This window comes from Aythya ferina (assembly GCF_964211825.1).
Source record: "Aythya ferina genome assembly, chromosome: 16".
NCBI lineage: Eukaryota > Metazoa > Chordata > Aves > Anseriformes > Anatidae > Aythya > Aythya ferina.
Window position 1 is genome coordinate 571,353 of NC_140315.1, and position 14,184 is coordinate 585,536.

At 51.5% G+C, this 14,184-nt stretch overlaps 1 protein-coding gene and 1 long non-coding RNA gene across 4 annotated transcripts; one reads left to right on the forward strand and one right to left on the reverse strand.

Moving 5' to 3' along the window:
- Positions 1 to 824: 824 nt before the first annotated feature.
- TTI1 (TELO2 interacting protein 1) lies at positions 825 to 14,150 on the reverse strand. 3 transcript variants are annotated; one of them, XM_084538115.1, is made up of 8 exons: positions 11,693 to 14,150; positions 11,078 to 11,266; positions 10,105 to 10,253; positions 9,118 to 9,258; positions 7,476 to 7,680; positions 6,647 to 6,734; positions 6,452 to 6,543; positions 3,479 to 6,363 (listed from the first exon to the last, which is right to left on the reverse strand). In XM_084538115.1, exons 1-7 carry the CDS (start codon positions 13,983 to 13,985, stop codon positions 6,471 to 6,473), a joined length of 3,138 nt encoding a protein of 1,045 aa, XP_084394241.1. In that variant the 5' UTR covers positions 13,986 to 14,150; the 3' UTR covers positions 3,479 to 6,363; positions 6,452 to 6,470. The 3 variants fall into 3 exon arrangements, with proteins under 3 accessions (XP_084394239.1, XP_084394241.1, XP_084394240.1); XM_084538113.1 differs by lacking the exons at positions 3,479 to 6,363; positions 6,452 to 6,543 and adding an exon at positions 825 to 2,356 and having other exon boundaries at positions 11,693 to 14,149; XM_084538114.1 differs by having other exon boundaries at positions 3,479 to 6,543.
- On the forward strand, positions 1,761 to 4,800 carry LOC311445732. The gene is made up of 2 exons (XR_014698602.1): positions 1,761 to 1,899; positions 2,734 to 4,800. It is a non-coding gene; the product is annotated as an uncharacterized lncRNA (long non-coding RNA).
- Positions 14,151 to 14,184: the final 34 nt, after the last annotated feature.

Sequence of the window (14,184 nt, forward strand, 5' to 3'; positions counted from 1 at the left end):
CAGCTTGCCTTGTGTCTCAGCTGAGGTGACTCCAGCAAGGCTGGGGTACTTCTGCTTCCCAGAGGTGACAAATCCAAATGTGGCTGAGCATGCGCTGACGGATCGTTCATCTGCAGCCTGAGACGAGCTGGTGAAGGCCGGTAATGGGCAGGGTGCTCCTCACCGGGCTGGCTGGGGGCTGCTATCGAGCTGCAGAATGGCACGGGTTTCCCACAGCAATGTTTAACTTGTACCTCTCTGGCAAGAGGCACAGCCCGTGACAAGCCCGTGACAGCCCCATACTGCTGGCTACAGCGAGGGCAGGGAGAAGCAGTGGGTGGAGAGACCGAACAGATGGCTCGGGCAGGAGCAGCGAGTGCCATCGCTGTGCTGCTGATTCATCTGATGCCGGTCTGATGCAACGCCTGCACCTGACAGAGGAATTTTATAAAGTGCTACAACGATCTAGAAATTTCTGCAGCAACCCCGGGAGTGCTTCGGAGACCAAAGGTAATATTTCACCTGCCTGCTTCTCCCATCTTCCCGTCAGATCAGCTCTGAGTGGCTCCTACAAAATGCAGCCCAATGTTAAGCACTGAATATCCATTTTAAAAAGCATAAGGGGTGAAAGCTGAACCGCAGCCTTGTCCTACTTGGAACGAAGCCACCAGGCTGTCTTCCTGGGAAAAACAACCAGGAATAAAGCCTAAGTAACAGGAAGATGAGGGGAAGCCATCTCCAATGAGGGGTGTGCACAGGCATCAGCAGCAGTCCCCTCGCTCCCAAGAGCTGAGATGCCTTCTGGATGCTCACCTGGGATCCCCAACAGAAACACACAAAGCCTGTTCCCTTTAACAATCAGTTTATTGCACTGTTTTTATTCAATTTAATTTTTTAATATTTCTCAGCTTGCTTCCAAATTCATTGTAAAGATCTGTCCTTTCACTTCACTAGCATAAAACTTCCACAAGCATCTGTCTGAAAGGAGCCAGTTGTCCCTGGGTGAGGCTGACGAATCCAGCGCACGGCACGGTCTGAGAGCAAACAAAGCACTTGCAGACAGCCTCGTGGGAAGGAGCCCCAAGGACGTGGGGCTGGGGGGTGCCCCAGTGCAGCTTCCAGGTGAGCGAGCGGTGAGGCTGTGCTGTGGTTCTGGAAGTCTTGGCAGGGGCAAAGCAGGACTTGCAGATTCATCTGCTCCCCCACTGGCTGCACAGCACCAAGGTGCTCACACCAAGTGTCGCCATCTGACCTGGTAGGCACCTGCCAGGGAAGCTGTCCTGGGGCAGGGGCAGACGCTTCATCTAGTCCTTGGGGCGGGTGTTAAAAATCTGGCAGGTCTGAGAAACAGCCTGCACAGAATAGCTGCAATCTGGGCTTATTCCCAGATTCTTAAATCACTTAAATAACTAAACCAAGGCTGGCTGTTTTCTTAAAAACACTCTCACAGCTCAACAGTGAGAATGAAGTGGCACAATCCATTTGGCCAGTTTTTGCAAACTGTAAGGGAAGAGCCTTGGTATTTCTATGGGGATATGGGGATGCCATTCTTGTCAGCAATACTGGTGAGGAATTACTGGAAATGCATTTAAATCTTGTTTTTAGTATCAGTTAGTATCGGACAAAGATTTCTGATGTACCCAAAACTAATGCCTCTCCCAGAAGGTTAAGGCCAGAGAAGAACTTTCATTTCAGGCTGGGAGATGACTTTCCAGGTGTGAACTGGACAGAGCACTGCAGTTGTGTGGGGAGTCAGAAGTGTGCGTGTCAGGTGCTGAAAGGGCATCACCCAACAAGCAAGTGCTGGGAAGTAATTTCTGGAAAAACACTTTGTATGGAAGAAACAAATGTGCTGTGACCCTTGGATTTCCTCCAACACCATGTGCAGAGAAGTACAAGCCTGAAGGAACCAGGGTAAGGGTAAGGTACCCACCTCATTTTCATACACTTAAACAAACAAACAAACAAAAAAAAACAAACAGAAAACAAAAAACTTTTGCCCATGGGCAAGGTGTCTCAGCCAGTACCCCAGCCCATGCAATGGTTTTCCCTGGAATTAATCAGGGCCTAAATGTCAGGATTTCTGTAAGTGAGAACTATCCCGGTGGTTCTCTTTCCTCTGCCAGCTGCTGTGCAGGTCTGTCAAGCAGGAGATGCCTCTTGTGTGCCAGCCTGCAGCACTCTGCTCTCCTGTTGCTGCAGCTTCTCCAGCAGGAGCAGGACGTTGTCAGTGAACTCATTCCGCGGCCTCCCCATCCCACGAAGCTTCACAGGCTGCAAGCTGGCGTGGGGAGGCTCGTACAGCTGAGGGCAGCAGACCTCGTTCAGGAGGAGCCAGGTGCTGTCAGGGTCCACGTGCATTAAGTGGAGGAAAACACTTCAGAAAACAAGGGGAAGAAAGGAAAGAGTGAGGAGAAGGCCTTTTGATTTGCGCTCAAGAGGGTCATTATAGGCAGCTACGGAAAGCTTTGGCATTGTCTGCAGCCTCTGACAATTGATAGATTTGGAGGCTCATTAGACAGAGTCATTAAGATGGTTCCTGTGCCCAAGAGACAGCTCAGTGGTTTCAATCCACCACTGAGTGACAGGAAATAGTTCTTATGCTGCACAGTATATTATTGGCCTCAGTACAAAGCTGGCGAATAACTGACCTGGGCTTTGGTCTCAGCATCATGCGAGCGGGGTGCTAAACTCAGAGGGTCACCTCTTCTGTGGGTGAGACTTGTGCTTGCAGAGCCTGCCTGTCATTTCCAGAGGAAGACAACCTGAACGTGCTCCAACGTGATCGCTGTGTTTGGCAACAGCACAAAATGCCTTCTTTGTGGTACAGCCTGGCCCAGGTGAGCTGAAGGGTCTCTCTATTCCCCTAGCTCTCTGATACTGCACCTACGCTGCCTGGGCAGGGGGAACAGGTCTGCCCCAAGTGCCAGCCTCCCGGGGCTGCCAGGCTGAGCAGGAGCATGGGCAGCCTTGCCAGGGCAGGCTCTGGAGCTGCCACCTTCTGAGAGCCCTGTGCTGCTCTCCAAGCCTTGGCAGCTGCCAGCACTCTCCTGGTGCTCGTTTGGCCATGGCAGTGGGAGCAGCAGGTCCCTGGTGGTGTCCCCTGGCTTGTGATGGGCACAGGGCTCAGCCTCGCTCCTTATGGCTGGGGATAGTCCTGGGCAAGACAGATGAATAGGAAGTGAATGGGGAATGGCATTCAGCTGGCGTTGGCTTTTCCAGCACATACACAGCTTTAACTCTTACATTCACAGCGGAAACGCCCTGGTCTTCAGCCTCGTCTCAGTCTGGAGAGAGCAACCCTCGAGAGGTTAGCTGGTCCCTGGAGAACCCCACGGCCCCTCGTGCCCGTAACGGCCTGAGGTGTGTCATTATCTCCTGCTAACCCAGAGAGCCATGCAGCTTAAAGAGCAACTTGACTTTAACATTTCCAAACTAACTCTTGGACAGTTCCTAAGCAACCTGTTTCCATGGCAAAGAAACCTGGGGTTAATCCAGGTTTGTTTTCTGTTTTGGCTTTTTTTTTTTTTTTTTTTACTTAAATATAATTTTACTGAGTTTTGCCTTGTGCAGGTGGCTGTTTTAGTGTACCTCAGCCCAGCTTGCAAATGACAGCTGTCAATAAGTATCCAATAAGCTACACAGTCAAACCAAAAGAGGTCTAATGCCGTGTAATCAAATTTGGTATCTAAAAAGATCCCAAAATAGCTCATATTTGTTCCAGTTGTGCTAAACAACTTGTTCTACTGGCGCAAAGCAGAGTTAGGCTATTCTGGTGCCTTGTATTTTCCCAAGCTCTAAGTAAAGCCACGGCACAGTGTGAACAGGCTGGCAAAAGGACAACTCTTTCTGGCTTTTGCAGCTATGTTGGATATTTAACTAAATACAGCTCACCACAGACTTCAGTAAGAAGTGGAGAAATTATTTCTGCATCCTAGAAAAAAACATTCCTATCCAGAACGCTGACTGAAAGGTCAAATGGTAAACTTCACAGACTGTAAACATTTATTGAAAAGGAGTGTAAATTTCAAAACAGTCACTTCAAAATGGAAAAAACGTAGAGCTATTTGTAAAGTGTTGACATAGGCCAATGACAATTTCTTAATCTCTTTTCCTTCAAAGTTTTTTTTTTCTTCCCCCAAAGTGAGAAGCTTGTCAGAGATGTTGCCACTTAATAAATTGATCAGAAGCTCAGTTTTACACAATGTGACTTCCAGTTAACACCATTTCTGTAACTTTGTTCCCAGGCTATGTCCCTACAACACAGCCCCTTAGCTGCTCAAGTGTTTCTGGTCGCTTTACCCAGGGGTACATTGGTTTATTTTCAATAAAAGCAAAGATGTATCTAGTGTTCCCTGGCATTCCCAAACTCCTCATTTTTATTTTTATTTTTTAAATTTAAACAATATTTTGGTAATATTTCTCTTCTGGAATACTACCAGCAGTCACAGTAAAGCCTACTGTCCCGTCCCATTTTCTCTTTCTCAGAGATGCTGGGGTTCATTTTTTTTCCCATCATCTATTTTTGCCTCTTGAGTATTGCACAAAGCTGCATTTACCAAATTCACTTATTCCCACTGCTTCATCTAATAAAACTACAGGATCCCATAAATGGGATTAAATAGCCTCCCTGGAGCACAAGAACATTCCTAGAAGACAGACAACCCCCCACACCCTGTGCTTTTTTTTTTTTTTTTTTTTGTGACACCAGCACCTTGGCCCAAAATTCCTGCTCGGTCCTTTGCATACCTTCACTTTAAAATCAAAGTCAATGCAGGGAGTTACTGCAGCTATAACTGACTTTGTAAGAGCCAACCTTCCTCCTGGCAGGTCACAACTCGTGAGTTGTGTAAGAATCCAAAAAGGTGAGCAAAGGCCACTCAGTATAAATCAATATGGCAAGCTGATTCCAAGCATCCTTTTACTTTGTGTGATTTCTGTAGTGATAAAGCTGAGTTATGTGATGTATGTTGGCACTCAGGCTGTGGCTAAGATTAGTTCTGTTCTATCTGCTTTTAGAAGCATTTAAAATGCAGAAAATTTCATGTAGCAGGCTGATAATTTGCCCTTGTCTCAATGCAAAGGGCCCTACATGTGACAGTCGAAGTCAGTTTGCAGGATTACTTTCAGACACATGGAGAGCAAAGAAAAGGACTGGAGCTCACAGGAACCTGGAGGTTAAGCAGCCTAAGAAAGGAAGCTGAAACATGGCTGAGAAGTGATTCTTATCCTGCTGCTAGTTGACTGTTACAGTGCAAACTAATTTTGACTTTTCCAAACTGAAACCTGCTATCAGTCATGCACACTGTAGGTGAAAGTGACTGCGACATGTTTAATGTTGATCCAGCCTGGTTCTAAGACCAGGGGTTAGATAGGACTAAAATAATAACAAATTAAAAAAAAGGGTGACAAGGACTGTAGGGAAATTGTAAAAACTGCAATTGTTACCATATGCATGGTTAATATCAGGCCAGACATGATGCATGCATGTGTCTGGCCAACAAAGATAATTAATCACACAAGACCCTGGTCCATTCAGTAAAATACGTCATGTATGGTGCATCAAAGGCATGGGGGGAGCAATGTAACGTGGCATTTTTCTCTTAAAAACATATATATATCAGAAACCTGTCTTTGCTGACAGCTTTGCTCCCCTTTCTCCAACAGCAGTGAGCTTGCTTCATAACACTCCTTCTAATAACCCTACTGCATCACAGGGCCAATTCCGTATTCACTCCCCACCCCTGTCGTGTGGGGGGTGGAAATTACACAGCTCTTCAGCCTGCTTTGTTAATGATTTAAAAGCTTAAGTTTCCAAATAGATAAATCCCGGTGTTCTGTTTCCCACGCCAGCATTGCTTACACAGATGCACGTTATATTCTATCAAGGGTATGCAAGCCTACAGCAAAGAACCCCTTTGCAGAACAAATGCTGCTGAAGCCTGCAGCGATGCAATAAAAGCCACTAAGGTAAAAATAAACCGACTCTCACCAACTCAGGAATACAAACAAAGGTACAGCTACGGCTTCTGAGAGCTCCCTCTGTCTAAGCTGCTGCCCAGCCACACAAAAGCTCCTCACACCTCGCACACCCCTGGGAGGCCTGCACTCAGGTGAAAGGGAGCTGACAGCTTTTCCCTTTTTAACATTCTGCCCTCTGAAATCCGCAGTGCCTGCTGAACCTGCTCACAGCTGGCTGCCTCTCCCATTAGAGAGGGACAGTGGGCCACAGAGAGAGAGTGGCTCTTCCTTGTCCTTCAGCAGAAACGGAGATGTGTGGCTTTCCTGTTCATTTTCTGCATTCTGTAACTGGACTCATTTTGTCTGGTGAAATGTCTGCCCTTGTTTCCAGGTGACAACGTACGGCAGCAGCGATCTCTTATCCTGACAGCAGGAACATGTTGAGCAGGATTTCGAACACCAACTAGTCAAGTATGTCTGTCAACACCTCACAGGGCAAACGCATGCTCACCTGAACTGTTTATGCTCTTTTAACCTCTCGCAGCCTTCTCAGAGCAAGGGCTAACCTCTATGAGAGACCCTGTTCTACAGGACACAGATGTGCTGGAGGAAGGAATGAGAAAGGGGCAAAAGGAAAGGGGTTATCTTTCTCCCCCTCTTCCCACAGTACTTGTACACCAGATAGACCTGCATTAAAAGACATTACCTCTGGGCAGCTTCTTGCAACTTCATGGGTTGCTTGGCGCTGAGGTAAATCAGGCAAGCATCTGCCACTTTATTCAGGTCGCTCTCACCTGCAGACGGAACAGAAAAGAAGGGTAGGAGGTAACCTACTCAGCTGCTGCCACCTAATTGAATCTGCTCTAAATTGGCAGCAAGTGGCTTCTGAGCCTTTGAACTGCCTGACCCAGAGCTCTACTGATCTCCCCTCTGGAAAACCTTGCAGTAGAGCTAGGAAAGCAATCAAGGGCCTTGAGACAGGAAAACAGCAACTAGCCAGCAAACCCTCTTCCTCATCAAAGTCAGCTCCAGAAATTTAACCTAGAAGAATTTCAGAGAGTTTCATTCCATAGAAGAGCAGGACGTGCTGCATGTAAAAGGTCATCCAGAGAGATGCTCCAGCATGGAACCAGGCAGCTTAGCCAGCAGTCTCATCTGGTTTCCAGTTCTTTCATTAATTACGAACAAAGCATGACCCAACGGGTCTGGCTGCAGCAACTCAAGCACTCTACTTTGTACCCACTTCTCATGCACAAATGAGATGAGCAGTCAGGTTCTGCACGGTACTGGGAAGCTCTCTCCCCATTTGTGTCTTGGGGAGTAAGGAGTGAGTAGCCTCTCTTTACCGAGCTCTGAGAGAGGACAGTTTAAGGCCGAGCAGGGCCTGAGTGGGATGAGGCTGGAGAAGATCTGGAAACCAGTCCCATGGGGCAGCAGCAGGAAGAGAAACCAGGACAGGCCTGGTCAGCCAAGATGAAGAGAGAAGTCACGTTGGGCAGAGATCTCGTACAGCCTGCACTTCCCCTGGTACTCACCCATGTCCAGCTTCTCGCACAGAGACCCCAGTCCCTGCAACACAGCCAGCTGTAACTTGAAGGCAAGTGTGTGGCTGTACACAGGCCCGGCTCTGGCACTTGCTGGGGCCTGGCTGAGGAGGGAACTGGTCAGCTTAGGCAGGACGTCTTTGGAGAATCTCTGTCTCAAGAAGTCCCCACACTTTTGAGCCAGGGTACACAGCACCTGGGGGAGAAACATCAGTTACTGGAGGATGTGTGCCTACAGGTCTGTGGGCAGGCTCCTCGAGAATATTGTTCTCAGCAACACCGGGGGATAAAGCAGCTCCTTTGATAATTTCTTACAGTTGAAAGCGATGTGATCTCACTGCCTCCACTTCCCACAGGAAGCAGAAGGCAAACACTTGATGGCGAGGCTGACCGAGCTGCTCCTTGCTCTTCTGTTTCACCTTGTTAACCCCCTGGGACTGCCTTTCTTTCCTCAGCATGGTAAAAGTCCGACTGACTCGTGAAGGCCTATTTAGAACTGCTGAAGGAGCCTGATGGAAGATGCTATTAACATATAAATCACCTGTGTGGTGGCAACAGCCCATCAGTACCATGCCGTGTAACAGGAAGGCCAATACACTGCAGCATGGGGCACCCAGCACTATTGGTGTGCACCCAGGATAAAATCCAAACAGGCCTAGAGAATGGCCTTAAACGGGTATGAAAATGAAGGGGGGAATCTACAGGGCTCACCCAAGTGGCCAGAACATGGCTCTCCCTTGGAATTTCACTGAAGTTCCACTAAGTGGTCTTAGTGGGCTGGACTGAGATCCTGGTTATGTTGTGTTTGGCTTACACTGACACTAAATTTACTGTCCTCAGATGTAGAAAGGTAACACTCACATGGGACTTCTCACAACAAAACCCAAATGCAATGTTAACTGTAATTATCCTTTGAACTTTCCAGTACTTAGTTTTTAATGCAGTGATCTCGTCCTTTTTAGAGCAGGCACACTGAAATTCTAGTGCCTGGCTTCTTGAATCTGGGGAATCAAAACTTTCCTTTTATTCACACTGAAGGATTTGAAAATGAATTTCAGTCTGCACAGCACAGGAAGCCCTGTGAAACTCTGGGGCTGTCAACCTTGGGCATCACGTTTTATTGGTTAACTTGTGATTCAGGACGAGAATGCTGTCAGAAGACATGGCCAGGAACTCTTTTAAAGTGCTATTATGAGGCTAAGTCTTTGCTTAACCTCTCCCCTCCCCTGCCAATGCCTCAATTGCTAAACGTTCCCGTCTCTTCAGTCTAAGCCTTCCAAAGGGGGTTACTGAGACTGCAGCTCCAGCAAGGGCAAGCTGTACTATGCACTGCTGCTGACAGTCAGCTGCTTAGGTAGCAAAAGAACCACTTTGCTCTTCCCTGCAGTAACTATGAACACTGCTGTTTCCCCCAGGAACAGTGTCAAGGTTTTATCTGTGGACACGCTGTGGTTAAGAGCGGTACAAGCCCACCCAGTGCAGGGTGGCGACCCTGTGATCCGAACAACACACACACAAAAAAAAATAATCACTCCCCAAACTCAGCGCTCCTCTCACTGGCCACCGCAGTGCCTGAGCTGCTTGCTTTCGAAGCAGCAGCTTGAAGGCTGCTGGCAAAGACTCACTGCTGTACCTTGAAGGCTCTCAGCACTGCCAGAGGGTCGTCGCTGATCAGCCGGGTGACGAGAGCTGGCCAGACACGATGAGCCATGGGAAGCAGATGGTTTCTGTGAGGATGCAGCACGGTTACACAGAGCTCCAGCACGTCCAGGACCTGCGTACGGGGGGCAGAGGACAGACTTTCAGAGTGCTGCAGTGCCAGCAGCAGGCATTCATGTGGGGGCCCAGCATCACAGCAGGGAGCAAGGAAAAAGAAGGGATCTGATCCAAGAGGGTCCTGTTTCACCTCAGCATGAGCTGGGATAACTGAACAGAGCACGGAGCTCTGAAAGCACTGAGCAGCCCAGGGACATAACCCGGCCGTGCTATGGGGCCAGGCAGGAACCAGGACACAATTTCCAGGCAGGCTCTGCAGGCTGGGCTGTGCACTAGGACCCTACTGCTCCTGTTGCACAGCAGCAAGATCACCTTGTAGGACTGGGGATGCTGCACTGAGAATCTGGGTTATGCCTCACTGCTGCATTTTCTGTCTTGCTTTGCAGTTTAAAAGGAGGACACCTTCAAAGGATTTTCATAATTTGAGAAAAAAAAAAAAAAAAGAGAGAGACAGGCTTTTAGCCATGCTTATCATAACCCCAGCACTTCTCAAACGTTCCTTAGTCTGTGCACTACAGTCTGAGTGAGGAAGGAGGACGGGAGGAAGATGCCTCTCCTTCCTGCACCTCAGGCTGTGGCACGAGACCTGATGGTTGTGTGTGCCAAGGAAAGGTGCCCGCCGCGAAGCCACCCTCAGGATCAGCCTGGCTGCCGTTCCTGACGCTGCCTGCAGGAAGCTGCCTCCCTTCTTCCTGCCAACACTTGGCGGGGCTGTCCTGGTCAGGCATATGGCAGCACTGCCCTCGCTGCAGCAGGAGGCCCGACGTGCACCATGTACACGTTGAGGAGCCACCAGCCCCCCCCACGGGCACCACCTGTCCCCTCAAAGCCGGCGGTTACTCACTTTCAGCCGCACACGGAGGCTCCTGTCAGACAGCAAGTGGATGCACCTTCCCATCACGTCTTTGGCCAGCTGAGCGTGGCTGGGCAGAGGAGTTTCTCCTTCTGTGTCAGAGTTGCTTGGCTCAAGTTTAGCAACAGGGGGAACCTCATCTGGAAGACAAAGCTGTTACTGAAGCCATGAAAAGGACTTGGAGATTCTGGGAGGTCACAACACGCACACAAAACTGCTCCGCAAATTCCCAGTTGAGACCTTTGGCATTTTTGAGCATGCTTAGATATAAATGGATATGCCTGAGCTCTGTGAGTTCAGTGGCAGATTCAGATTGTGGGACTGGGGAAGTTTTGCTTTCTTTACTGGACAATGCAATTGGTGTGACATTTGCAGTCTCTCTTCACCCCAGAGTTCTTTATCTCCCATTGATTTTTACTGAAAATGAAAAGCCAGGATATTTAGAGATGAGGTATTTAAAGGTCAGGATTTCGGCACAGCCCAGTAAAGGCTAAAAAGTTCCCTGCATGAATGCCTGCAGGGCCTTTCAAGGCAAGGTGGGAAGGAAGCAGCAGCGTTATTAGCCAGGAGAAAATGGTACAGAGATTCCCAAGAGAGGCTGAGGAAGATGCAGTAGGAATCTGGAAAGAGGCAAGTTTGGGTCCTGAACCCCATGTACCTCTTGAGTGAGAAAATACCCAATGGTTTTGTGTCTTAGAGCTAGACCAAGCCTCAATCTGCAAACATTTTACTTTTTTTTTTTTTTCCCTTCTTTTTTTCTTTTTTTTTGCCCCCTGAGCACAGAACAAAGCAAGACCACCAAGCAGCACCTCACATGAGCTATAGTCAGCTCAAAGCAGATCTGAGACTATTGTGAGCATGTCAGTCTTTCAACCCGGTTCTACCCCCAGCATCCGCCACAAGGAAGCCTCCCAGGTCACCGTCCTCTAAGCTGCACAGTCAGTCAGTCACGCACAGTACTGACCTGCCTCCTCATCACCAGAGTCAGAAAGGTTGCCCTCTGCAACCTGCTTCTGTCTGACATAGTCGAGGAAGAATTGCTCCACTTCTTGCCCTGTTATCGCTGCCTGCACCTGGCCCAAAGTCCCGCTCTGCCTCTCAGCAGCCTGCCTCCGCTGGGGCTCCTCGCTGTGGGACGGCCCGAACCACTTGACTGCAAAAGAGGAACTGAGATGTCACCGAGCATTCGCGGGCCCTTCCTGCAGGTCAGCAAGCTACCACGGGTTCCTTGGGAGAAGAACGACTGTTGAGCCTCGTGGCATAGAGCTACAGAGCAGGCACCAGCCGGCACATCACCGTGCCCTCCCTGATGGTGCACGCCTCGGACAGCCCTGAAGGATGCAGCCACACACCCCGAGCGCTTCTACGGGGCGTTTCTGGGAGGAGCACACCCGTCCTGTCTGAGCCTACAGGCCACGTCCCTGCAGCTCTGCAGGCCACACAGAGACTGGCTGCGGAGAGCTGATGCTACTGGCAAGCTTTGCATTAGCACTGGCCACAAGCAAGGCCAAGCTGTCATCCTGCTGTACCCTCCGCCACACCAACACTGAATGGTGCAAAGCAAGCATCGCTCGGGTACCTAGAGCTGCCATGAGTGAGTGGAGGACCCCGAGGAAGGTGGAAGCCTGGTGATTGTACGACTGATCTAGCGTCGACAGGACGTCTTGGATGACGTCTTCTACCAGCGGCAGCAAGCTGGCATCCGAGTGCCTCAGCATGGTGTCCAGCACCTGGGACGCGTGCGGCCGATGTGCCACGTGGCGCAAATTCAGGGAAATCCCGTTCACCAGGTAGTCAGAGTTCTCGTTAATCAAACGCTGCACGGAGTCGTAACTGCAGGCCTCGCAGATGTCCACCAGCGTTCCCATCGCCGTCTCACTGATGAGCAGAGTTTTGTCTCCGGCCTTTTCCAGCACTGGGTACAGAGCTGACAGCAGAAGCAACCGGAATTCTTTCCCAAGGACTGTGGCAAAGCAGCCGACCCCTTCCAGCTGGATGCAGATCTGCCAGATGTTGCTGTTCATGGTGCGGGTCGTTACACACGGGTCTGGGGGTGGCAGAACGCTGCCGCACGCAGCCCCGGGGAGGGCAGCAAGTCCTGAGTGATTCGCGGAGAGCTCCTGGCTGGCTTCTTCCGCATCAATGCTGGTGACTAAGTACCAGTTTGCCTGGTCTGTGTACTCATCAAGAACAGATGTTATGGCCCCTTTGATATCATCCCCGTCCAGTGGAACTTCCCTTTGCTGAAGTACATCCACCCCTACGCCAGCAGCTCCTGCAATCAGCTCGTTGAGGACCATTGCAGCCTGCTTTCGGTACAGGGCAGACTCGCTGTACAGCCCCAGGAAATGATCCACCAGCAAGTAGAGGTTTCCATAGTAGCCAAGAACACGGCAAACTTGCTGAAGGAGCTGGAAAACTTTTTCCTCCGTGAAGAAGCGGAAATATTTCTTCTGGCACCCGCCCTTCTGCACACCGTGCTGCAAGGAGCCCTCGTACCCGCTGCCAGAGCCCCAGCGCCTGTCTTCCACTATCTTCACATCCGTCACGTCCAGCTCCAGAACTTGCATCAGTGCTTTGGACAGCCGGTGGAGGTGGGATGCGGAGTTGAGGACAATGTTAACCTTGGGGCCCAGCAGCTTCAGGTAGCCAAGCAATAAGCTCAGAGTGGCAAACTTGCCCGTGTCGTCCTGAGAGTTCATCAGGCGAGGCAGAGCTGTGGCGAGGGAATGGAGGTTCTCCGAGAGAACATCAGCAAGAGCCCTGTTGTGTGCTACCAGCTGCTGCTCCGCAATGTGCTGCAGAACCTCATTACATCTGCTCTGGACTTCACTGTTTTCGTCGTTAACCAGCCCGACCACGGCCTTTAGAAGATGAGTGAATGAGTCCACCAGTGACTGCCTGCAGTTCCTCACTAAGTGGTGGACGAGTTCCACCAGCTCCAGTCTCACTTTCCAGTGCGAGTGAACTGAAGAACATTCAACAATTTTATGCAAGAGGAGAGAGAGTTTTTCTGCGGTGTTTTTACTCCAGTCAGGTCCTCTGTGGACCACCAGTTTTGATACTCCACTTTGTTCCCCTGACGGCTTCTCTTTATTCTCTGGGATCCTGGCTAGCTGCTCATCAGCCATGACCAAGCCAACAACCTGGTAGAACACTCTGAGGGCAGCCACGGTGGTTGCGTGCCCTTGTTTGATGTCCGCAGTAATAACTCGGGACAGCGCCAGAGACACGCCAGGCAGAAACGAGGCGAACATATCCCCACATTGCTGCTCCTCATCCTCACGGAGCCGCCTGTGCTGCTGACACTCGCACCGCAGGACGAGGGCCTGCAGGCACTTCAGCGCGGAGATCTTCAGCTGCCTCGCTCTTTCTCGCTCCACCAGGCCCAGCAGCAGCGACACGGCGAAGCCCAGGAGGTGCAGGGCCTGCGGCCGGTACAGCGACAGGATAACGTCCCCGTCGGCCGAATGGATCAGGGCGTGCAGCGCCTCCACCACGGCCAGCTTCAGCTCCTCCGAGGCGGGTCCCGGTGCCGGTCCCGGTGCCGGGGGGGTGCCGAGGCAGGCGCAGAGCTCGGCCAGCAGCTCCCGCAGCAGCTCGGGGCCCCGCAGCCGGGTGGCTCCCAGCACGGCGGCCAGGCCCCGCGCCGCGCTCTGCACCAGCCGCTCCCGGCGGGGCCCCGGCGAGGCGAGGGCGAGGCGCAGCGGGTACAGGACGTACTCCTGCAGCTCCTGCAGCGCCGCCGCGCCCACCGCCGCCAGCCGGGCCCGCAGCAGCGCCACGTTCTCGGCCGTCTGAGCCTGGGTCAGCCGCACGCAGGCGGGCCGCAGGGCGCCGAAGGCCTCGCGGGGGGTGTCGAACACGGCCATGGCGGGGCCGGGAGCGGGGCCAGGCCCCGGGTCCAGGCCCAGGCCCAGGCCCGCGGGTGCCGCCGCCGCCGCCGCCGCCCCGGGCCCCGCCGGGCGCCTCCCCGCTGCCGGAAGTGACGCGGAGCAGGCCCCGGGCCCGCAGCGCCACAAAGCGCCCGAAGGGGCCTTGCGGGGCCAGGGCCGCCAGAAAAGTCGCGGC

Coding starts and splice junctions, on each gene's coding strand:
- TTI1 (XM_084538113.1), bottom strand. CDS start 13,985: ATGGCCGTGTTCGACACCCCCCGCGAGGCCTTCGGCGCCCTGCGGCCC. Junction 10,254..11,077: donor CTCTGGTGATGAGGAGGCAG/GTCAGTACTGTG, acceptor TTTGTCTTCCAG/ATGAGGTTCCCCCTGTTGCT. Junction 9,259..10,104: donor GCCTCCGTGTGCGGCTGAAA/GTGAGTAACCGC, acceptor CCCCGTACGCAG/GTCCTGGACGTGCTGGAGCT.